Genomic DNA, 22223 nt, shown 5'->3' with positions numbered 1-22223 from the left:
AAAGCTGACCTGTCATTCCAACATCCTAAAAACGACGAAGTTCAGATCTGTTTACAGGCGGAAGACGTAAACAAGTATGATTTCTAAAAAAATGTAGTTATCTAGTTTGACATTTATATGATTGGCCAAACAACATACATCTGCAGTTAAGTCGTTAAATGCTGGTATGACATGTCTTAGTCCTCTGATTACATTTCTCTGATTAGATTATGCATATACTTAAAGGCGCACAATATAGTTTAATGCATTTTTTGTTAATTTTAATCAATTGTCATACTTAACTCATTTGACTTGATTGATCAAAACAAAAACAAAAAATGATTACGGTAGAGATAAAAAAAAGTATTGGCGATATTTTGGCGCCTTTTTAACTGGGGAATTCGTGGCTACGTAGCTATTGTTTAAAGTAAACAAAAATAAAAGGTTTATTTTGTTTTATCTCTACCTAAATCATTTAAGAAAATGATTTTATCATGAACCACAAATGAGTTAAACATTAAAATGCATTGAAATAAACATTTGGTTTGCCTCAACCTATATTGTGCGCCTTTAAAGCAGACATATTTTGCTAAGGGAACATCGAAATATATTCAATAGATATATTCCAACGGCGTTTTATAGGTACGTGTGTTTTTGGCATACGTACGCATTTTCATTGCATAGTTCCAACCGTTTAACAAGTTCATGATTATTTTGATACTTATTTTCATTGGTTATTTTATAAATTCATTTTACATTTTCAGGCTTTTAAGTGACGAGTTGTGTTTTACTACCAAGATTATGCCCCCAGGTATTGCCGTCTGACGCAAAATATATTTCAAAATAATTTCCTTTTTTCAAATACAATGCAAAACATTTTGTCTTGATTGTGTTGCTGTAGTGGAACATAACTGAATTATTTCGTTTTGCATTAAAACACATACGATCACTTGTTTTTTTTGTTTTGTTTTTTTATATAAATCTTATTTACTCTGTTAATGGTATAATATGTGTTATCATACGTGTATTTCTTGATATTGTAAAAATGCATCAATGTTTCGATAGATCCTTGTTTGGAGACACCATGTTTAAATTCCGGGACATGCAAGTCTGACAAGGAAGCTGGCACCTTTAATTGTGAATGTGTGGACGGATACGAAGGCATCAATTGTCAATTAGGTAAACTTCTGTAACAACGTTACGTCCGTTTGGGACATATTTCAGACCCCTTGACGTTCAATTAAGACCATGAAATTTAACTTATGATTCTGTGATTTCTTTCTTTGGAAACGAAAACAAATTCATATTCAGTTCGAAAATAATATCAAATTTAAGTATTAGTAGAATTGCGTATAAGAGGCAACACATTTTAAGTTATTTTTGCTTCTAACATTCCTTAGCACCTCACGTGTGTCATCCCAATCCGTGTGCGGAACATGGTTTTTGCTTTCCCAACGTGAAACCTTACCTCTGTTTTTGCTCGGACGACCAGAACTTCGCTAATGACTACACGGGAATGAGCTGTGAAACTCGTATGGGAAAGTGGAAATACTGTTTAGAATAGACATTATCTGCAATTAAAGACAACTAATTAGTTTTTATTTTACTGCTTATATTTAATTGGTACATAATAATCACTCTACAGATAGCACTTACATTGTTTCAAGGCGGCTACAGCAATATTTTCACTAGCTATGTGTTTGTAATAATGTTAGATACATTGTTTCATAAAATGATATAATAATTGGAGTTGGGCCTCATTGCATGTCCGTTTAGTTTCTGTTGCATTGTTAAACTTTACTGTTCCAGGCATTGATAATTGCGCCGTAGACAATCCGTGCAAAGGCCGTGGTCTTTGCATAGACGGGGTGCTAACATACACCTGCAAGTGCTTTAGTCGATATTATGGAAAGCATTGCCAAAATGGTAAGTGCCTTCCTAATACTCAAAGACGTTAAGAAACGGTACCTGTAGCTTTATTGCCAAACGCTTGATATAAGAAGGGTAGTATTAGGTAAATGGTCTACTCAAAACTTGTTAAACCCAGGAAATTGTATCCCGTGTATCGGTGCTTTACACCGAGTACGTTAAAGAACCAAGAGCTGTCTTCGTAAATAGCTAGGGTATTGCAACCGATATATCTTGTATCTCACTTTCTGTTTTCAAGACTTCTAGTTTGACGTCGCATTCGGCATTTAAACAAAGTTAATGTCGAAATGGCGTCACGGTGCAGTCAAACCATAATGCAGCCAAAGGCGCTGGCAGACTTTTATGAACTCAAATTAACAAACACACGCTTTATCTCTTTTCTATTCATAGACACTTGTCCAACCAGCCCGCAAGGGGATCGAGACTGCTCAAACGGTAAGATTGTCAGAACAAAACAGAACAAAAGTAAATTTCGATTCATGCAACAAAGCAGCTCGTCAAACAAATATATATAAGTAAACAACAAAGTCTTGAGTAAACAAACTATTCATTTATATTGTAACTCATGGATTATCGCTGAGTGAACATAATGTTAAAATACAGTGTTCCAATTATATTTATTATGGGCCGTATTCATAAAGAATCTTAACGTTTAAGTTGGAGAAAAAATGCCTTTTTTCTAAGATAAATTTTGAGAAAACTGAAAAACACATATTTTAAATCTTAAAAGGTAAATTTTGTTAAGCTTTATAAATATTGCCGTTTAAGCAGAATGTCCACAATGTTTGGTTTCTTTGTTTTGCGATTGAATTTCACACTACATGTACGGAATCAATTACATTTGTATTTACAATTTGGAAATAATAATAATTCAGCAAGGATTTTTTTTCTAGATAAGTCTGCCGTAATGTGTAACTGCGGTAATGTGTTAATCTTAAAATGACAATTCTTGTTGTATATGGAATTTATGAAATGGAAGTGTAAAGCATGTTTTTAAATAAAGTTTTTATTGCGATGGACTGAGAACATTCAATGAAGTGTTATTTTGTTTCTGCAGCAGCACCCGTTTGTAGCCCAACATGTGGTTCACACGGAGTATGCGTTAATTCCCACTGTCAATGCAGCCTAGGATTTACAGGACTAGATTGTCTCTCGCGTGAGTATTCTGCTAAAAGCTAAATACGATATCTTTGTTTGATTAATATCGCAAAAGTTCATCTTCTGAACATCTCCATGGGAGCTGTAAGTCACACGTTAATGAAAGCACAGTTAGTATCAGACCAGTAAAGACTAAACGGAAACCTGTACAAATACAGATAAAGTGAAACTTCGTATTATTTGAAAGCTAGGACAATACCAAAAAAATTGAATTGCAATTATGAATACTAGGACATATAATTGTCAAGAAAATAAATAATTGTAAATACAGGTAAATAACTACTTATTCTACCAACGTTTCAATTTGATTAACCTTAATGTTTAGTTTAACATGTGTTAAATCCCATGTTTGCATTTTTGTGTTGAAATTAAATAAAAACTATGCCTACAAATCATGGGTAGCAGGATTTAAACTCGCTACCCATGGGTCAGTAGTCAAATACGTTGATTATTGTCCCACTAGGGACATATACTGAAACAGGTTTAATAGTAAAATGTTTTCCTATTTGACGTAGTATTTGTCAATATTTCATTAAGTTCTTGGTTGTAGATGAGTAAAACATACTTCAGAACATTTATACTATCAGTCGGCAGTTATCAGCTAGTTGGGGGAAAATATTTAAAAGCCTTATATGGTTTTCTTTTCGACATAATAAATTCTAGTCAAATGAGCTAGCCTTAAAACCTAGAAAACAGTGGATTTAAATGTATATTTTGTGCAAAAATGGCATGATGGTTTATGCAGTTTATAACAGAATACCATATGAATTATAAAAAACTATGTTGTATTTGCAGGATCTGGAGTACATTCCAATGTAAGTAGCTACTAGAGTAGTGTGTATGACCTTTGGATTTTGTTAAAAAAACTGATATTTTTGCAAAGTAAAAGTCGCCTTATCATGACTCTTGAATGATGATATTTCCAAGACTATTTTTTTCAGGCTCCTATTATAAAGTTTATTGATCCAACCCTTAAGAATGGAGGCAAGCTCGTTTGCTATTTGCATATGAAGGCAATTCAAAATTGCGAATTACAGGTTTTCATCCAAACAAAGACTGGGTATGTTTTGTTTTGATTTTCTTTCACACAGTCTTCACTTACCTAAAATCTTTGCACAGTTTTGGTTGCATAAATACTATATAAACAACAGAACGTTGTTTGTGTTTTACAAGTTGATCATCGAGGTATAATAGTCGCAGTAGGTATAATAGTCGCAGTTGCACTGGTTTAACGATCTAGTTGATTTCATAGCAGTCGTCTCCATTACACCGAGACAGCTGATAGGATAATATTGAGGTGTATTGTGTGTTTCCGATCTCATTTTCAAAATTTATTATTTCACCGCAACAGGTTTAAGCACTTACTGGCGACCGTAAATGCGTGTCCTTCGGGGATCAATACAACTTTGTGCTTCTTTAACCTATGTTTTTTGTGCCCTGTAAGATATATGAGGCAGAATAATTCAGCATCGGTGTTCTATTGTAGACAACAACCAACGCTCACAGTATCTAGTTCACCTGCACTGAGCAATTCTACATTTTCTCCAGTAAATACAACGTTGACAATTGAAGGACTGGATAATGTGTTTGCAAGTTTAATATCGGTGAAAGGGACATTGAATATGAATGAAAGATCTGAACAGTATATCTGCGTAGATGCTAACATCGGGTAAAATCAATACTTACAAATTGTTTATAGTGCGTGTATCTTTATTATTTGTTTTGCTCAGAAATTTTAACCTCATTTTTTCTTAATTCTTCTGTCAACTCATTCCTTGACTTTTGTCAAATTTGTTCCGTTTTGATCATGTAGAGATACAATTTATTAAGTTCTGTCATGGCGTTACGTATTAAATATAGTGACGATTTACACTAAGCCCCTATACAGCATTAAACGCAACAGTTGTAATGGTCGTTTACCTTTCTGAACTACTGGGAAATGAGTTTTGAATAACAGTTTATCACTTACAATATACAGATTTGATTAAAAAGGCAGAATATATTGTTTGAGAGATTTATACCTTCTTATGGTTTAATTGATTGACAGAAACGATTCAGACAGTGTTTGCATGGAGCTGGATTTTTTATCAGGTTGGTTGAGTTTGGTGAAATATGTACACACATATGTAAAGATAGTTAACGAGCTCTAGTGACGTACGTTTGTAAAATTAATTTATACAGACATCGAAATATATTTTAATACCGCTATAAGTTTGGCATATTTTGTCAATTGCAGTAAGCGTTATAAAATTACATGCAGCTACATCTGCTGGAATGGATTAACGTCTGTAATACAAGTTTGGACTTATAACTGTTTTAATAATTAACTCTCAACTATTCATTTCGTTTCAGAACCTGGTACCTCAAAAGCAGCTGTTGTAAGTATTTCCTTTTCAAAATTCAATTCAGCTAATGTTTAAGGAATTGTAAGCATTGATTGCTTGTATACTGACTTAATTTCTTAGTGATTTTTTACAAAGTCTTCGGAAGCTGTACCAAGGCTACTCCAAAATATACTTGTAACGATATTTTGATATGTGCTTGCTGTGTCGGTCGTCTTGGATCAATGAGACTCTCTCATTATGTCTTTGATCGGCCTCCAACGCTGTGTTTTTAAACAGATCTTGGTTAAATTGGAGGCTTCTGTGGTTCGTTTTTTTATGTTTATGTCGATAATCTAGTATATATTATATAGGAATGCAGTGAAACTGAATGGATATCAATTTCAATAGTAATCCAGCTAAAAAATATTGATGGCCACAAACAGAAGACAACACAAACAAAACTAGAGCAGATAGAATATTATATGTGCTTGGTTTTTTGTACGCGAAACAACTGAAAGCCCAAGAGACACAAAGCGACACACACTCCGCCATAAAACACATATTCACTGTTAAATAGGGGTAGTGTTATCTGAAAAAGAACATCACATTTTTATTTGGCATTCATATTATTCTTCTGTATTGGTTATACGTAAAATATTAAAAAACAACATCAATACAAATAAGACAATACACATAAACAAAACAATCCGAAGTGATTGTAGAAGGCAAAGAATACCTCAAGTTTAGAAGATATCATTTCTAATCAGAAAGTGTTTACCTGATATTTTAAACATTTTGTGTTTTGGTAATTTATACACATTTTAAATTTTGGCAACTCTTTAAATTGTTTTTATGTTGCTTTGGTACAAAAAAACTAGATACTTCATTATATCATTATAGTGTATTTATAGTGCGGTGAAATCAATGATTATAAATGAAGATTTGTACATGGAATCATAAACAAAGAAATGGCATTTATTAACTGAACTGTCTGTACATTTTCCTTTTAATAACCTTTTAAACAGATGCATGGGTCAGTATTAATAAACCTACAGTACCCTATATGGACAGTGAGCTTATAGTGATATTGAGTTTAACTAAACCTTAAAGTCTTTTTTGTCTACCTAATTACTTTCCATTGCAAGGTACGATTTATCAACCCCACACCACAAGCCCACAGTGTGTTTCGCTGTATGCCAAATACGATGTGCAATGTACTTCTCTACACAACGTTTACCAAATCATGGTATGTAATTGTTATTCTACTTGCTTTTCATAACATAATATTCCGGTATTTATTAAGTTTCATTCGGCACTCTATATTCACTTACTATTTAAGACATATTAAGGAGATTGCGTGCATATGGAATTTATTTTGCTTATTCATATTCATATTTGAATATCATGATTATACCATTTACAAAGTGTCTGTTTTGTCATTTACCTTTTCATAAGCAATCAAGTGAGCTCTGTTATGCCCGAGGTGATAGTACAAAGACCTCAGCAGGACGAACATGCCTGTGTTAGTGAGATTGGATTTGAGTTTGCAACAGATGGACAACATGACATTTGCTTCATGTCAGCGTTAGTATTAAATTTTGTTTCATCAGGACGATACGCTATTGTACCTCAAAAAATTCAAACATCATAATTCAGACGATATGATCCCAATACAAATTAAACTGCTTCTATTGTGAAGTTCTTTTTTGGTTGTGTTTAATCAATCGCATTTCTCCAACTATATGATTCAATTTGCAAGGTTTGATATTTGCCAAAACAGCGTATCCCAAACATTTACAAGATATCACACTCGATGTCCAGCCTTCTTTTGACAGCAATATCATACATCTAAAGTTTTCAAGACATATGGATGAAACAAAAACTTTCAAATAATAGTACAAAGGAAATTACTATCTATTCAAATCGCCATTTTGTAAAAAAACAAACCCATATGCAATCTGACATACTTTTATATTGCAGTGATTCAGACTATCAAGTAATATGTTTCACCGTCGATGTATATGGATATACAGCAGGTATAAATTGTGTTGTATGTTTAAGTTAATCGTATAAGTATTGAACATAATTTAACAATCAGTTATTATGTTTGTCTCGAATGTTTTGATTCACAGATTGTTCCACTGTTCCTGTTTACCTTCAGTGACCTGTCTCACACAAACATATGGATTTTAAAGCTGCACTCTCACAAACTTACCGTTTTTACAACTTTTTTTATTTTTTGTCTTGGAAAAAGCAAATTTTTGCGTAAATGTCTGCAAACCAATAAGATTGCTGACAAAAAAATCAGATCTTAGATTTTCATCTTTCCGTTCGAAAAATAATGTTTAATGGCTTAAACCGTTACTAACGGTTTAAGCAAAATGCATAAAACATCAATTTTTGAACTTAGATATAATAATCTGCGATCTAAATGTTTGTCAGCAGTCTTATTTAACTGGTTTCCATGCAGTTTCGCAAAATTTGGCTCGTTCCAAGACAAAAAAAAAAGTTGTCAACACGTTCAATTTGTAAGAGTGCAGCTTTAAAACGTTAATACGTTTAGGTGTATAAAATGTGATTAAAAGCGTAGAGAACGCAAATATCACTATTAAAATTAAAATTATAAATTTTCGTTGTTTTGCTCTGTGCGATAATACGCCTAAGCATCAGTATCCTTTCGAGAGTAAATTTTGTGCTGTCGCTTTGTAAGATTAATTTTGTTAATTATGTTGCACATTCAGATCCTTGTAAAAGTTCACCGTGTAAGAACAACGGACATTGTTTTCGCAATACGTTCGATACGTTTGTGTGCCGATGCATGGATGGATATACGGGACACCAGTGTGAGAAAGGTAACACTACATGTGTATGTAGATATGTGTTTGTTTTGCATTTTTATCGTATTCTTGATTTTAGTGTTGATGTTGCTGTTTTGAAACTTAATTGCGATTCACTAATACAAAAGGTCATTGGAATATATTATACTATTATTGTTATATATCTACGCTGCATCAAATACACAGCATATCGTGTAAGTTATCAGATATTAGTTCATGTTTTGTTGGGGTTTTTTTGACAGGGCCCTGTAGGACCAGTGATAACCATTGCCAAAATGATGGCGCTTGTTTGATTGACGCAAACACAGCTACATGTGTTTGCAAGGCAGGGTTTTTAGGACTTGACTGCACAAAAAGTAAAACATTTTGTTCTTTAAAAAAACAACAATATATTTTCAATTATTTTGTAATTTACCCATCATTTATTTCCAACAAGGAAGCTTTTATTGTTTACCCTATTCGATCAGACAGATATTGTACTAAAGGAAAAAAGGCACATAAAGTTAACATTAAATCATGTTTTATTGTTGCCCGTGTTTGAAGTGTGTTTTCGTCGTTTTCCAAATCTATAATCATTGAAGCTTAAATATTTTATGCAGCATCTATGAACAAAATTTGATCATGAAAATGAACAAACTGTTCATAAGTCTTAAAGTTTTGAGGAACAGTTCTTGCTACGGCAGCTTTTTTTGTGGAAAAATATTTGCATAAAGACATTCGCTTCGGGCAAATGTTACGGAATATATATCTCATTTTGGTTTTGTTGCAGTCGACTCTGAAAGCAACCCTATGGCGATAATAACAGGGGTAATATGCTTATGATTCAATTTGTTGAACTGTTACTATCTTTTATTTTATGGAACTTTAAGAATTGTAACTTTATTGTTTTCTACTATAAAATTACCATTTTATTTATGTTTATAATTTAAGGCAAATTTTATACCTTCCACTATGCCTACCGATGTGAACTGTAACAGGAACAGAAAGTGTGGATTTTCGGTCAACGTTGCCGGTGTTTTCCCAAAAAATGAAAGGTTCAAATGAATTTCGTTTTTTTATTTATCAAATATATAATTATATAATATATAAACATAAATATTAATATTCTTGTTAAAGCCAGCAAGCCTATGCAGTGTCGTGTACTATATGACTTGTACATAAAGCCGTTTTAATATATGTACATTTTCATTGTAAACTTACTTTAGAGATGGAATTAAAGTACTTAAAAGTTATCAGTGTGTGTGTGTGTGTGTGACATTCTTAGCATATGTTCTTAATGTTGTAGACCTTTGGTGATACCGGGATACGTGAGCGCTCATTTAGAAGATACAGCTATTAAAATTACGCCGTTATCCGCCCCTGGAAGCTTTTTGTCCTCTGCCTCTTTTCTTCCCGTTGAAGTTGGAGATTTTGTTATGTGTCTCCAAACGCTCAATAAACAAAGGTATGTAATCAATCTGATGATACATTACAACACATGGATAAGGCTAATGGTGCAATGGAAATTACTGAATTAAGATCCATCATTTATCTACTATCTATTTAGTCCTGTTACAAACATTGATAGACACTAAAGTTCACAAGCCACAGACAGGAATAACGCCTATAAACATTACAATATCGTTGTCAATCACTGTTTGAGTTGCAACATTGGAACGACAAAAGCCAACGTGGACGAACATATACATTACAGTAAAACTGCGATCGCTTGAGGTCGCAGGGGACTGAGCCTAAACTCGAGGGAACCGAGGTTTCGAACGACCCGATTTTCAATTCTCCAGTCTGTTATGAATTATATTTCAGTGTATTTCAAGTTTGAAGTAGTCTGTTTACTAAGACACCAATTATGTGTTGCGTTGTGGAAATCGCTCATATGTTCAAAGGCTGTCGTTTACTATATGTATACTAAATATAAAATGTAAAAGAAATATCAATAAGTCAATAATCGGTTTTGTTTACAAAATGGCCATATTGCAAAAGCAAAGTGACGGAAAGTAATTCTTTTCAGAGATTCCAATGTTGGATCGATATGGTAGTATTTATTCATATTTTTATTACTCATTTACATTTCTCACAATGAATTTCTCGTCATTTACTTCTCATAATTTTCTTCTAAAATGCCCATATCAACTAATATCGGTCATGCGTTAACAGTGCTAAACGGATTTTCACACCTTATCAATTGCCTTTCAACTGTCGCTGCAATTTTTACAACTTGCGAAAATTTTGATACCTAGCAATTGTTTGTTTATTTTGGAACACGCGTTCGGGAAAAAGTGTGAAATTATGACCTCGAGGGGGCATTAGGTTTTGTGCATGATTTGTGTACTTGGGACCGAGAATATTGCATATTTCGATGCAGCGCAGGTATATTTTGTATAAAGACTTTAAAACCACTTTTGGTTATGAACATTATTTAGACATTTTACCTAAAAGCTTACGCCTATTCTTTTGTAGACTTAGACTTTCTGTTCACCCTTTAAGAATTCAAACGGGTAGATATAACCGTAATCGAATTCAACGTGATGAAAGATATTGTTTATGTTGTAATAGAAGAGATATAGAAGACGAGTTCCATTTTATTTTTATTTTTCCATGTTTTAATCTTATTAGAAAGAAATACATCAAACGTAATTATTATATACGTCCGTCTGTACTAAAATTTATTGAACTGTTAAATTCAACAAATAGACAAGAACTTATAAAACTATCTTTATTTGTCAAAGAAGCGTTATGTATAAGACGAACAACTCTTAATATTGAATTATAACAATGATTCATTTTTTGTTATATTTTTGTTCATCCTCACCTAATTTGAATATGTCCATACATCTGTATTCTAATTTACTCATTATTGTATTACCTGTGTTCTCACCATGTGTTCAATCATTATATATGTATAAGGTTAAGAAGATGATGTACTTTGTACAAGTCTTAATAAATTATCTGTTCTGTTCTGTTCTGTTCTATATTTTATATGAAAATAGAAGGAAAAAATGCGGGACCAAGCTCCGACCTCGAGGGAACGCCGGTTCTCAAACGACCACTTGTTCGAACGACCGCAGTTTTACTGTATTATAATTATCATGATTTAATTATAAGTCTGCAAGTAAAACTCCTTCACTTAATATGATAAATCGTTTATATTAACATGTAAAGTTGTCTGGTTAATGTCCTGAATCCATTGGTTTCATTTAAGAATAAACAAGGACGAGGTATGCATCAAGATCCACGTCATCGATGGTACGTTAAGGCATTGTTTTCAAGCACTCTATAAGACATCCAATATTAATTCAATTTTACACCATATTTTATTTTTGCCAAATTGTTTGGATTCTGAAATTTCCTTTTCACGCCGAACAATCATCAGAGCTTTAATAATTTGTTTTGCGTTGAATATGGTCAAACTCATAGATTGTGGAGCAGTGAGATTTGGTCTATTGCTTTTCCTTTTTAAAAAAAAATGTCGGAACTTTTACACAGTATTGACTATGTTTTGTTTTTACTTCTCAACAAATATCAAAAATCGAATCGTAATGAACTTGCACAAGTTGGTAGATCTTCATGTTGACAGTATTAACATCTGGATAATCGTTCGGTAGGTTGAACGATTTCTGTTCATATTTTAAATTCCCAGTATCAACACAATACAAGATGTTATTTATCCAATGATTACCGGACGTGTTACCATGAATAAGAGTTAATTATACGTTTTTATGTTTAAAGGTGTATCGTACGTTTACGGCGACTCGGTATGTATTCGTCTTTGTTCAGTTGTTATATTACATTTTGTTCTATTGTTCTACTGAACCAAAAAAACGTCAGAACGGTTTCTCTATTTGTTTTAATTGCATGCCACTTACATACGTTTTTAGCTTTGTGAGTAAGTTGCTGTAATATTTATGAGGTATGTAAATGATATCCATTGTTCAACGCTTCTTTTTAGTTTACATACTATTCATACAGTATTCTCAAATTGAATATATACCATCTTGAATATATTCTGCCTTCTTGTGTAAACATCCCAATAAGGTTAGTACTTTTATCGAAAGCTACCTACAGCTATCTGGCGCACAATGTGCGTCACGTTTTCTTCTGCACCGTATCTTTGATGTGTATTAAAATCTTTTTCATTTGATATCAGACTAAGCCACACTTCATCCTTCCGAGCCTTCAACCGTACTCCAAGACAGAGTGTAAGGAAGGGACCTCCTGTCATGTCATTTATACTGTAACGCCTGGAGTCGGACACGAGCTTTCATGGTAACTTGGCGACATGTTATACGTAATATAAATAAACACTGCATTGAATTATCTTTTCAACAAATATTCAATGTTCAATTGGTAACACAGGTTAAAATAATGGCATTCGTATTGTAGATGAGTTAACGTTTACAAACGACATTTTGTTTTAATTGCATATAGCTGCTTATATATTTCCGTGATATCTAATTATGAATCAGTGAGTATCACAAAGGAATTGGTCAAATTAAAGAAATCATACATTAATAACAATTACTGTTAATTATTCCAGTGTCGACGTCAAGGTTGAGAAAGCAGATATTGAACATATGCATGTATTCTCTGACTGCGACCCATGCATTGAAGGGTCGTCCACCAACGGAAACTGTACGGTTGACCTGGCGTTCAGACCGGACGTGGGGGATACAGGGAATAAGCTGATTTGTCTGGCAACTGCCAGGACCGTGTTCGTATACTGATAATTATAACCGGTTCTCTTTTATTCCTAAGTAAAATAAGGCACCAGTTTATTGGAAATTTCAGCTCGTGTTGTTCAGCATTTGTTGCTATACATCATAGTCGACTAAACCACAATACAGGCCGACAATATGAGATACGGACATGATATGATATGCATATATTGTTTTGCAAAACCAACACTAGATACCGATACATTCATGTTAAACTTTTACCTGATAGTCAATATAAATATATTTAGAACAAATATATATGTTCACGTTTCAATTGTGTTTTCATTCTTTTCTAATAGGGGACAGATACACGGTGAAGATAGGTGTTTCACTGTGTCTGTACTTGCAACTGCTGATGTCTCAGGTATATGATAATGCCAATATGTTACATATCACATTTTGTACACATTATGTATCAGTATTTGAAATGTTTTTGTTAAACGTTAAGTATAATTTTTGTATACCAGTTCTATTTGCGTTTATTAGCAACAATTGGCGGTTGCAATGCGTTTCCTTGTCAACATGGAGCATTTTGTGACGGTCATGATCCAAATGATCCCGTATGTTACTGCAAGAAAGGATATACCGGACCCAATTGCGATCTAGGTACCTTTTTTTCATTTTGTTGAAATTGATGTTGATGACTAGCGAAATCACCGACGTTTCTATGCAAACGTAGCTACATAGAGTTTAATGAGTACAACAAGTCAGTTAATCGTTTTGACGAATGTAGTGAATGGCCACTCTGAATGCGCCCTAAGCAGATTACTAAATAATTTGAATTACATGACTATGTCTCTCAGCAATGGGTATCAATGGTATGTTATATCTCTTGACAAATATTGTATTCAATACCCTTTCACTCATTTATTGAACATATAACCCACTAATTGATTTCATTAAATGCTACAAACGCTTGATATATTCCTTCTTTAGGCGCTAAACCAACTGCGCCAGCATCAACTGGAGGTGGCATACAATCGGTTCGTACCTTGTATATCGTTGTCTTACCAATGCTTCACTTTTTATTAGGTGCGAAGTAAAATAACACAATGCTTTTATTTGAAGTGCTACATTTGCCAATACATGTTGACAAAGATTATAGATTTATAACGAAATCGTGTATTGCAAGGTAATCGTTAATTAATATTTGTGACCTTTGACTTTTGATACTGACTATAGTGTGTACTAACTTTAATTCAAAATGCCGCAGACGTTCACTGGAGACATAAATGGAGTTCCATCCGGTATTCAGTGCAAACAAGGAGAACTCTGCCTTTTCCCTTTCAATATTTGCGGCATGTCATCGTAAGTGGTCTTCATATGGATTAATCTATAAATGCTTCGAAATGAACAAATATGGCGAATAAATTGTTGCGAATTAGCTTATGTCCTCTGTGGTAAATAAAGGGTGCATTATTCATCATTTACATGGATTTACTGCCTTAATTCACAAAAGATATTGAGCTTGTAAGGGAGAGATAAAAAGAGATGTTACTGAGATAAATTGAAAACTGTGCACTGAAATAAAAGGCATTGTTATTTAATACAATATGGTAATTTTGCTAAAAAAAATTGTTATGCACTATATTATTTTATAACTTACGGCGCAGGAGTGATATAACCCCATGTAATATTTTTCATATATAACTACATGTAGTTCTAAAAACTATGCAAATTAGGTAACTGCATCACAGAAAAAATGTGTTCATGCGCGCTGTCAAAAATGTAAACAAACATTACAAACGCTGTTTCAAAAGAAATCATAATGTCGGTGTCAGCAAACTCAGCACCACGATGAAACGAATGGTGAAGAATGCCTGGCTTAATTCAAACTAACACCTCCCTGGTCCACAGCGCCGGAAAATATCTCGTCCAGAAATTGAATGACAACAATGTTCCTGCGAACCATATTATACTACCATCGGTACACAAGAACATTGCATCTAACGATGAACAACCTTAGCCATATAAATCCAATTAACACAAGGAAATGTCCAGCATACTCTACTCCAGTGAAAAAAACGTCTACTTCCTTGCAAAATTCTCATTCTAGGCACCTCGCCAGCAATGCTAAGTTCACACACTGATTCCACATCAAATCCCCCTTTTCTGGTGGATTTCACAAATTTAAGGTGCTCCAATTCACGGAGGTAATGTCTTTGTGCACATCCCTCAAAATGACAAAATTCCATGCTGTCATCGACCAGCTACAATATTGAAAGCGTCTGTGACGCTGACTTGGTATGTTCTTTTTAAACTCCAACCGCAAAATGACATGTACAAACTCGTGTGATTTCTTATGACGTCACACAGTTATGACATTGCATTTATTATTGATCTGCTTGATTTAAGTGGATTGAAAGATGTATTTTTGCTGTTTATAGGTGAAACCTTTTAAATACGGTTGATATTTGAGACACGATTGATGTTTTTATTATTAATCAAATGTTTTTATATCGGGCTATTTTCTTTCCTGCGGATGAAGCATCCTAATAACACACAATGTAAATTAATAACACTATGACAAGAGAAAGGTGTTGAAGAAAATTTGACCTGGATTTCGACCGTAAATGAGTTATGTTATAAGCCTCGTTTTGATCGTTTTAAAATGAACTCGTTTAATAGATTCGATACAAAATAAACACTCATTTGAGATCCTCTTTATCTCCAGGTCGACAGTAGAGGTTGGTGTGGGCTTTGTGACTCCGAATCTGATTGTTGAAGACATACAGTTGAATGGCACCTCTGACTGTAAGACTGGTACCGTGAAGCTCATTGCAACAGAGACTGGTGAACATAGATTTTGCATTCAATCCATCAAACATGGGTACGTTGCACTCCTGGTTTTGAGCGTATTTTTTAAATAACTTCTTTATGATCATAAAAACATTCATCATTATGTGCCACATCTGTTTCATTTCAGACATGTGGAAGATGAGATATGCCCAACAGTTAAGATTTCAGGTACTGCCAAAAGTTGTTTTGTGTTGCCAATTTGTAAGGTATCAATTAAGATGTAACCAAATATTGCTGCACATTTCCAAATGGGTACAAATAAAATGAATTTAAAACATGTGCTTTGTTGTTATTGTTTTTCAGATCGTGAATCCGCAGCTAAGGTTGACCCGGTAAGACATTAAACAGCATATATAGATACGTGTGTCTTCCTGTACGTGGACATATCCCAATATTGAGTCTTCCTAGAGGTGTGAATATCATTATATTGTATTTTCCGAGACGTGAAAGTATCAATAATTGTGTCATGCCAGAAGGGTAAATGTCATAGCATTTTGACTTCCTAGATGTGTAAACATCGTAATATTTTGCTGCATAAATGTGTGAATAACATAATACTGAGTCTACCTAAGCATTTTAATATCATAATATTGTGTCTTTTGGAACCAATATTTTGGCAAAACATGATCTGTTCCTGTTTAAAACATGTCATCTTAGTCATATTCATATGTAATTACTTGATTTGGCCTATGCGCCCAAATACATTTCAAATAGATATTTAAAATCAACCGTTTATATTTTTTTCGCTGTCAATACTAACTTTCTTGATATATTTGTATAATACAAAAATGAGATTCAAGAGACCTTCTTTGATTAAACAGCTGAAGCCGTATTTCTTACCACCGACATACGAAACAGACGTGATAATTTCCTGCAATATGAATAATCCTTGCTTTATCACTGCTTACTTTACTGACGGCGCAAAGTTAAATCTTCCGAATACATGGTAACCCATTTTTCTATATGAATATAAATATGATTTCGGGTACAGTTTTATTAATTTTGTTGATCTTAATTAATATTATTACTATGTTGTGTTTATTTTCAACCGTTTCATATGAACTGTACAACGTTTGCCATTATTCAGCCCGAGCATCATAGACAGCAGCCCTGAGCTGGTGGAAGGGATTCACGTGTTTGAGCCAGAACAGGTCACTGGAAAATGTACCAGCGACATAACTTATATTGCACCATCCAGTATGTCGACTGGAGACTCTGTTACACTGTGTCTCACGGTGGTCTTTCCAGGGTATACAGATAATGGATAACCTTGTAGAATGCATTGTTTATGGTATTCAACATTAAACAGTAATACCGTGTATCATGTTTTGCAATAATTGATTTGATTTTATCAATTTGTGATAAACGTCTTATTCTCTCTGTGTTTAGTAAGCGAGGAGAAGAACGATGCTTCACAATAACAGTAGAAAACAATGTCGTTGATAAAGGTATAGTATGCAAGAGTTTGTCATTTTAAATGAATATGCTGTAACCCGTGACTATGTATCATTTATAAGGAGCCTATTCCTGTATATCCTTCCAAAGATATTCTGAAATTATTAAATTTGTTTATTGTTGTTTGAAGTATCGGGTCCTTGCAAAACAATTACCTGTCACGGAGGCTCCAAATGTGTCTCTGATCTTAATACCAACAACGGTCAGTGCGTTTGTGCAAAAGGCTTCAGTGGAGCAGATTGCTCACAGGGTATGAACGCCTGAATACAACATTATTTTTCGAATCGCTTGTATTTGGTATGTCTCTCTACTCATTTACGGTAATCACGCCTCTTATTATCTGAATATATTTTAAAACAAAATTATAATTTACAGTTATTTATACTTCAAAAGACCTACCGGGTGTAATAAACCCTCCTCCTTCTACACCAGACACGCCTCATTTTGATGGCTCAAATGCCCTTCCTAAAACAATCCATTGTCAGTATGGAAACCCATGCACAATTTCTGTGCCCTACATTGGAGTTCCTAATAAACCGTAAGCTAATGTATCAATTAACGTTCTTTGTCGGTAGGTTATAGGACTCATGGTATAATACTTTAAGAGAAATATGAGAACTTATGCCACACATACAGAATCACATATCGCTGATTATACCTTTACAATCACAGGCTAACTAATTTACAATTTGAACATGATTTTGTCCATTTTATTTTAATAGTATAATTACAAATTGCAAACTTAGCTTTTTGCATATATATTAAATGAGAGATCCATGTCCTAACTACATCTTAATAACGTGTATTTTCAATATACACTTTTATATTAAACGATAGTCTATTCCAATGTGTTCAACAAGTACGGTTTGTTATTCTTATGTTAATATTTCAAAATTAGACCCGTGCCAGGCAAGTGTGACTTGATAATTATCGGAAGCAGCACCAGATCTCTAAGCATAAGCAGCTTCAACCATCCTTCCGAACACATGCTTATGACATCCGTGAAAGCTCCTCCGGGATCACATCGCTGTTGTTTTCAAACCACAACAAACGGAACTAAAGAAGGGTAGGCAGCTTGATAGATTAACTCCAATACAGTACATGAACAGACCACAGTCATTTGACAATTTTCACGAAAGTATTTAATCTTCAATTAGTCTACCATATAGAAATCGATGCTTACTCGGTGAAATGTATTGCGAATTTACACACAAACAAACAAAAACCTCTCTATAATTATTGAGTTCGTGTCTGTTAAGATTTTGTTTCAAATAGTTCATAATTAAAACATGTTTACAGCAGGACATAGCACTTAAAATGTGTTTGTGTTTTTTTAGTACACAGTTCACTATTGTGCATGCGCAAATTATCATTCGGAATACACGTCAAGCAAGGCAAACTGATAGAGCCCAACAGATCAACCGAATAGTATATTATTCCCTATTTATCTAACACAAATGTCTTAACCTATTAACTTCGAACTTATTCCAGGGTAAACGTTGACGAGATTTGCCTTCATGTGGATATTCAGCCACCAGGTCGGTACTTGTATATGAGTTGGCTTAATGTGTCAGGTTTTATTTGAATATAGCACTTTATAAATGCGATATGCGTATATAAAAAATACCATATTAAGGAAGCTTTCTTGCAAATCTAAATAATATGCTTTTTTAAAGTTTCAGATACATTGACTACGTTACCAACACCGTTCAACTCCGTAAGCTGCATCAAATATATACCGTTTAAATAACAATTAATATAGTTGCTAGAAGAAGAATGACTTATCTTGATCCCTTCAGATTTACAATATTTATATGATAACAATTTTTAGATTTTAAGTGTTGATACAGTATACATTTGGCATGTTATAAAACTTGACCTGTCTTCATATGAATCATAAAAAGATCTTTTATACAATTCTCGACTTTTGTGTTCAGTATTGTCAGCTTTGATAGCAGACACATTCAATGTTTTATTCTGCCATGCCTTTTGACCAACAGTAATTTTGTTTGCAGAGTCACTCAACGTTTTCTCCTTCAATGCCTTTGACCAACTCTAGTTTTCTGTGCCAACCAGACTCGTCCTGTCATTTTAGTGTTTCAACTCAAAGCAACAATGGTCAATGGTATGTTACAGCGATGAATTTAAAGCAATTGTATCTTTAGTCTCTAAACTCGTTCGTTAGATTTGCCTGAAATATCATGCTACACCAGCATGTTTTCAGTTTGAACGTGCTTGGATATATTTCTGGTTCCAAGTCCATTCAAGAAGTTTAGTTTTTTCAAGAACAGAAAGTATTTTACTTTGTGGTTAAACTAATAAACTTCTCTTGTCATTGCAGCGACCAGGTGCGACAGTGTGGCAATGGATTACCTGGGTCATATGTTTTCACAACAAACTTAGTAGACAACGCCTGTGTAACGGACATCAGCTACCATACGTCTACCCCCACCGTCATGCCGCTGTGTGTTGCGGCCGGGTACGTGTTGGTTTTTGACATTCATTTTGTGAAATGTGTCTATGATTTCATTTTCAGTCGGACATGTTGTGCATTCCTGATAGTGTAGGAGATCAAGTTATATTTTTTAGCTCAGAAGTTAAACGTTTAGGTAACACTTTATTTGCTTTATTTTTAGGACAAAGGGAGAACAAAGAACTTTTCTGATAGAAACAAAGAGAACTAGCGGTAAATTAAAATGATAGTCTCTTTTTTGCGCTATCCTAAAACTTGCATATTTGTATAGGTCTGCATGGTTGCAAATCAATTTTAAGTAAACATCCATATTGTATTACACGGCTCATATTTGAGCTCGTAAAAATTTTCATAATTGTTAAGACAATTTTTCGCAAAATGAAAGTAAATATCGTTTGTAGCTGGCATGCGTTTTGACTTGCATTCTATATGCTGTATAGAACATACTATAACTCACTTTAACAAACGTGAGCACCTGTTAACCTTAATTGAATTTAGACCTTGTTTTACACATCCATATTCAGATTACGGCAAGTGTCAAAAACTTCATTGTATGAACGGTGGGATGTGTTTGTCCAGCGAGATGTCCGCACGATGTCTGTGTCCGCCCGGAAGAACGGGACAGGAGTGTTCTATAGGTAACCGCATTCGTATCTTAAATGTAAGCCTATTGAGATAAATGCGTAAAAAGACTATTGACAAACGCAGCTTTATATATAAGGAGTACGAATTGTGGTAATGTGAAATAATGTTAATAGTGACGATAGTTTAAATCTATACAAACATAGTTATTCAGTGTATCGAAAACAATCGATAGAAATCAATCCAACGCAATGAATATATACGTAATAAAAATGATAATAATACTCAATGTTACGAACTAAGATGTCTGGCTTCTAGTATAATCGTTTTTAAAATCCCTTCATTAAGGTCTAAATGCAGCACCCGAGCTAGTGAATCGAAGTTCCAAATTTTGTTTTTTTACTTGGTATGTGTACACTTGCATAGCTTAAGACTAAATAGATTTATATTATATTGAGTTATTGCCGTGGTAGTCTTGACACCCATGATGGTCCGTATCATTTATAATGACCATGTTTTTTTTAATTAGTTTCGTTGTAACATACTAACGAAACCTCCCCTACATTCAGTCTGCATTATATACGTGTCCTGCAATGACAGTGCGATTACTTCTTGTGTTAACAACGGAAAATTGCATGTGTGTCATGAGTGTTAACTGTAATAACCTTTGATGGTCATATTCGTATTGTCTTGGAAAGTTTGCAAGTTTACTACATTCACACCGCACCTCTTGTTCAAATATTCATAAGAAAATCTACAGAAACAACCTCAGTAGCAAACGGTTTAAACAAAACCCCATTAAATGGCACAGGGTATACGCAAAAGACATAGAACATAAAAAGCATCACAAACAAGAACCATGGAATTACAGCACAAAACTCCACAAACAACACAGTGCATAATTATAAAAAACCAGTAATGCTAATTGTTAGGTACCGCCTTGGAACGGTCAGTAAAATGTAAATTTATTGAGTCTATTTTACCTGTCCCTTTATCAGTTCGCTCTGTCTTGCCATTGAGACGGCTTTTTCCAATGTTAGATCGCATTCTAACTGCAATTTCTCTTACAACTGTTTGTCGAGAATTCCGACCACTATGCCATCTAGGATTTGTTCTGATTTTACGGCAGCGTTGAACTCGCAGCTCTCAGCTAACTCGTACAGACTCCTGATGAAACATTCGACCGATTCGCCTTTTGTTTGTTTTCGAGAATGAAACTTTGCTTTTTCATGAATAATGTTCTTTTTCGGTGTGAAATGTCCGTTGAATTTTCCAATCCGTATCAAAATTCTTTTGATCCTCTGCCGAAAGTCCAAAACTTTTAAATAAATGTTCAGCGTCTTTCCCCAAAGAGTAGATTAAACTATTTGTGCAATTTTGTAGCTGTCTTATGACGTTGAAAACGGTCTCTCCAATCTTCCCATTTATTCGGTGATGAAAAGTCAAAACTATCCGGCGGATGAAATTCGTTCATTTTGTAATCCGTGAAAGTATACTTCGGTGTGCAGAGAAATAAATTCAGTATCACTGAATATATTGCTTTTTTATCTAAGTATGTCCATTCTCATTAGCAGTGGAATCCCACTTCTGACACCATGTTATGAAATTGGGTGGTCAGTGTATATGAACACGATATACATCTCATGATAGTAAACGCAACTCTGCTATGTACAAAAGCCTGCAGCAGTAAAAAGAATAACATTAGACAATAGGCAGATTCTAATATTCATTAGCAGCTCTGAGTAATCATGGTAACATTTATATTAATGAAATACCAAACAATATTAATACTCGATTATTTACGATCCGAATATACTCAAAAAATATTGTGTTATTACTCAAAAGATATTTGCCATTGCCGAAAGGCTGTTTATTAAATGAATGGAATTTATAATGTATATATTTATGTTAAAGGTTGTTCTGATGAGCATGTTGTTTGTCTGTGGTGTGTAAACGTTGTTGCATTTTGTCCAGT

General features: G+C 34.0%; 1 protein-coding gene across 1 annotated transcript in view; it reads left to right on the top strand.

Moving 5' to 3' along the window:
* The first annotated feature begins 1403 nt into the window (after positions 1 to 1403).
* LOC128207890 (uncharacterized) overlaps positions 1404 to 22223 on the top strand; it is a 29090-nt gene continuing 8270 nt past the window's right edge. Inside the window, exons 1-30 of the mRNA XM_052911078.1 lie at positions 1404 to 1511; positions 1789 to 1905; positions 2299 to 2343; positions 2966 to 3064; positions 3862 to 3881; positions 4008 to 4126; positions 4553 to 4735; positions 6846 to 6974; positions 9513 to 9671; positions 11427 to 11470; positions 11954 to 11979; positions 12372 to 12490; positions 12762 to 12935; positions 13239 to 13303; positions 14996 to 15092; positions 15614 to 15769; positions 15866 to 15906; positions 16042 to 16070; positions 16560 to 16684; positions 16826 to 16987; positions 17128 to 17186; positions 17324 to 17443; positions 17569 to 17731; positions 18092 to 18259; positions 18685 to 18731; positions 18870 to 18910; positions 19209 to 19318; positions 19535 to 19672; positions 19830 to 19879; positions 20191 to 20304. Of these exons, the coding sequence (XP_052767038.1) occupies positions 1496 to 1511; positions 1789 to 1905; positions 2299 to 2343; positions 2966 to 3064; positions 3862 to 3881; positions 4008 to 4126; positions 4553 to 4735; positions 6846 to 6974; positions 9513 to 9671; positions 11427 to 11470; positions 11954 to 11979; positions 12372 to 12490; positions 12762 to 12935; positions 13239 to 13303; positions 14996 to 15092; positions 15614 to 15769; positions 15866 to 15906; positions 16042 to 16070; positions 16560 to 16684; positions 16826 to 16987; positions 17128 to 17186; positions 17324 to 17443; positions 17569 to 17731; positions 18092 to 18259; positions 18685 to 18731; positions 18870 to 18910; positions 19209 to 19318; positions 19535 to 19672; positions 19830 to 19879; positions 20191 to 20304 (2935 nt within the window). The 5' untranslated portion in view covers positions 1404 to 1495. The remainder of the gene's footprint in view (positions 1512 to 1788; positions 1906 to 2298; positions 2344 to 2965; positions 3065 to 3861; positions 3882 to 4007; positions 4127 to 4552; positions 4736 to 6845; positions 6975 to 9512; positions 9672 to 11426; positions 11471 to 11953; positions 11980 to 12371; positions 12491 to 12761; positions 12936 to 13238; positions 13304 to 14995; positions 15093 to 15613; positions 15770 to 15865; positions 15907 to 16041; positions 16071 to 16559; positions 16685 to 16825; positions 16988 to 17127; positions 17187 to 17323; positions 17444 to 17568; positions 17732 to 18091; positions 18260 to 18684; positions 18732 to 18869; positions 18911 to 19208; positions 19319 to 19534; positions 19673 to 19829; positions 19880 to 20190; positions 20305 to 22223) is intronic.

This window comes from Mya arenaria, chromosome 11, assembly GCF_026914265.1.
Source record: "Mya arenaria isolate MELC-2E11 chromosome 11, ASM2691426v1".
NCBI lineage: Eukaryota > Metazoa > Mollusca > Bivalvia > Myida > Myidae > Mya > Mya arenaria.
This window is presented reverse-complemented; position numbering and strand designations above follow the sequence as displayed.